The sequence below is a fragment of the Carex rostrata genome, chromosome 2 (assembly GCF_964058835.1).
Source record: "Carex rostrata chromosome 2, lpCarRost1.2, whole genome shotgun sequence".
NCBI lineage: Eukaryota > Viridiplantae > Streptophyta > Magnoliopsida > Poales > Cyperaceae > Carex > Carex rostrata.
In genome coordinates this window covers 10,212,101-10,215,088 of record NC_135919.1, presented here as the reverse complement: position 1 = coordinate 10,215,088, position 2,988 = coordinate 10,212,101, and the positions used below count along the sequence as shown (strand labels likewise).

At 45.0% G+C, this 2,988-nt stretch overlaps 1 protein-coding gene across 1 annotated transcript; it reads right to left on the bottom strand.

The window, feature by feature from the left end:
* Window positions 1-482: 482 nt before the first annotated feature.
* On the bottom strand, window positions 483-2,689 carry LOC144549678 (ABC transporter G family member 16-like). The gene has a single exon (XM_078298455.1). It carries the CDS (start codon window positions 2,532-2,534, stop codon window positions 483-485), a length of 2,052 nt encoding a protein of 683 aa, XP_078154581.1. The 5' UTR covers window positions 2,535-2,689.
* Window positions 2,690-2,988: the final 299 nt, after the last annotated feature.

Sequence of the window (2,988 nt, the reverse complement as noted above, 5' to 3'; positions counted from 1 at the left end):
GAATAATGTAAGGTTTGAGTATCTTTTTCAAATATCTCAATGTTATTATCAGTCAATACCAACAAAGGTATATGCCAGCATTTACTTCTGATTTCTGTGATATGTTCAGATTTGTATGTGGAGAAATGAGATTTGAGGCTGTGAAATCAATGTCTAAAGCATACCAGCCTACACTACCAGTGAGGTATGTTGCACGGGTTTTAGGTTTTGGCAAAAAATTCATTGGAAAAGGAGAGCGAAACTACTGATAGAAGTGCGTTCGAACAATGGTTGAAGGCTCATGGAGCAGTTCTTAAATCTGATGGTAATGGATATCTCCAGTTTACCAGTTAGATGGTACTGACATAACCTCTCTTTCATTTCTTTTATCTTCCACTGCCTCTCTACAAGCATTTTCTCTGTTTCATATGTCTCAACAAAAAATGAACAAAGGCCCAAAAAAAAAAAACAGTAAATCCCTCTCTCTCTCTATATATATATTTTTACCTCCTCTTGTTCTTGCCACCGAGCAACAAGCTGAAATAGAACAAGATCCTAAACAAGAAACCCCATGCAACTGCTACAAAGAGGCAATCCCATTTGCCCATTTGTGTCACTGCCACTTCGTTCAGAACACCCCGACCTGTCGTGACACACGTTTGATCTGTGATTTTTACACCGAGGGCCCCGCTTATCGCACTTAGAACCCTCTCTTTCATCTGATGTGGCATCTCTCCGAAAGGAGAGTTGTCGAATATTTGAGTGCCTCTGACAAAACATTCGCCTATCCGGGCAAACTCATTTTGTAGAACACCTTCATATGGGTACTTGACAAGTGAGAGGTAATGGAACCATAACCAATATTCTGGGATACGGTCACGATTTATGAAGAAGCCTGAGAAAAGAAGGAAATATGCCAAGATTGCGACAACTATAGTATATCCGATCATGACGTGAGGAACTACGCCTGAGAGGAAGGTGACGAAACCCGACCCGGACCAGAAAGAAGCGAGAATAATAAGCACATAGAAGGTAAAACCTTCTAATCCTCCAGCAAGACCTACAGAAAAGAAGGTGGTGACAGCAAACGCTATGGAAAGTAGCACGAGAGGAGGGAAGGAAACAATCATGTTAGAAAGCACATAGGATGAATGGCGGTACGCATTATAGGCCGTCTCCCGTAAGAAAATGAACCGCTCATTGATGAACACAGGCAATGCATCGGCACACACATAATACATGGTTGACATGGCAAAGGCAAAGAACCCAAGCCTTTCTTGCGCCCCTTTGGGTGAGTCGTCAAGCTTCCAAAACACTGTGCCGAGGATACCGCCTGTGACCACCACCGCAAAAAGCCTTATGATGAAGAGTTCCGGCATGCGGGATGTATTGATGAAAGATCGCTTAGTTAACACACCCATCTCAACCCAGAACGGGTTTGCGTAGGTTCGCATGGTGGAATCACTAGCAACAGGACCGTCAGTGCCGGAGACAAGCTTGCCACGGGAAATGCTCGCACTTATGGCATCTTTTAGAGTAAGTGGCGTGGGGCTTTGAATGGATGATCGGTTGGTGGCAGATGGATTGAGGAGGCACCATGTACAGTGGAAATCGACTAATGGTTTTGATCCTGTCGGGGATGACTCGAGCTCACGGATTACATCTAATGCAAATTCGGTTCGGTTTTCGTTCTCTGGCATTGGCCGCCCAAATTGTGCAAAGTAGTATGGTAGCATATCAGGTGTACCGCTATACACCATTTGGCCCCGAGAGAGGAACAATAACCTGTCTAGCAGCCCCAGAATTCGGTATGATGGTTGATGAATGGACATAATCACGACACTTCCACTAAGTGCGATACGGCGAAGCACCTTCACCACCATAAAGGCACTGGTTGAATCAAGACCAGAGGTTGGTTCATCAAGGAACAATAATATCGGGTCATGGATTATGTCGGTACCAATAGAAACACGACGACGCTCTCCACCGGACACACCACGGTGCCCCTCATCACCGATGATTGTATTTGCTGCAGCACGGAGACCAAGTTGATCAATTAGAGCTTGCACACGCGCCTTCTTCTTTGAGGCAGAGAGGGTTCGAGGGAGGCGAAACTCGGCAGAGAAGGAGAGAGTCTCTTCCACAGTTAGCATTGGAAATAGCAAATCATCTTGCATGACATATGCTGATATTGATTTTAGAAGCCGGCTCTCAAGGGGTTCACCATTTAGGGTTCTAGATCCTTTTAAACTTCCTTTAGCGATCCGGTTCGCGAGGGCATCGATTAGGGTTGATTTGCCGGAGCCGCTCGCACCAAGCACAGCTAGTATCTCACCATCTCTGGCCTCACCTGAAATGGAGTCAAGTAAAGTTTTGGTACGACCAGCAGAGTCAGGATCCACCGGGGTAAGAGCGGCATTAGCTTCTACATGATTGTTCTTGTGTCGTTTGGTCTTCACACTGTAGGTAAGGTTGGAGAAGGATAACACAAAAGTCACCGGACGAGAAACGCCGGTATCACTTAGGTCTATAGTGTAAGCCTCCGGTGATAGCATGGCATCATCAGCTTTGTCGACATTGGTTGTGTCCCGCGTGTCGCCCACAAGTTTAAATAGCTCAGCGAGAGACGGGCCCCGAACCTGACCTCGGCTGTTGTTAAAAGTGGCATCATCGGGTGAATCTGCTTCCTCCAGAAATGGCAACTTGTCAATGAACCTCGCCATGTTAATTAATTATCTATCTCTTGGTTTAACTTTCAAATGGCGAAGTGAGTCTTAGTGTAAATTTATAGAGGAAGGAGAAAAATGATAGCTTGTTAAAAATAAGTACAAATGGGGGGAATTAGCAAAATGAGGATGAGGCGCTATTCATTATTAGAGTGTGTTAAGGGAATAGCAATATAATGCGGTGTGATGGGGGAATGAGAGAGAGCAGTTATTAGGCGGAGGGATGGTGTTATGATTTATAAAGGGATAGGGAATGTGGGTTCTTTAACTATGGAGATTTATG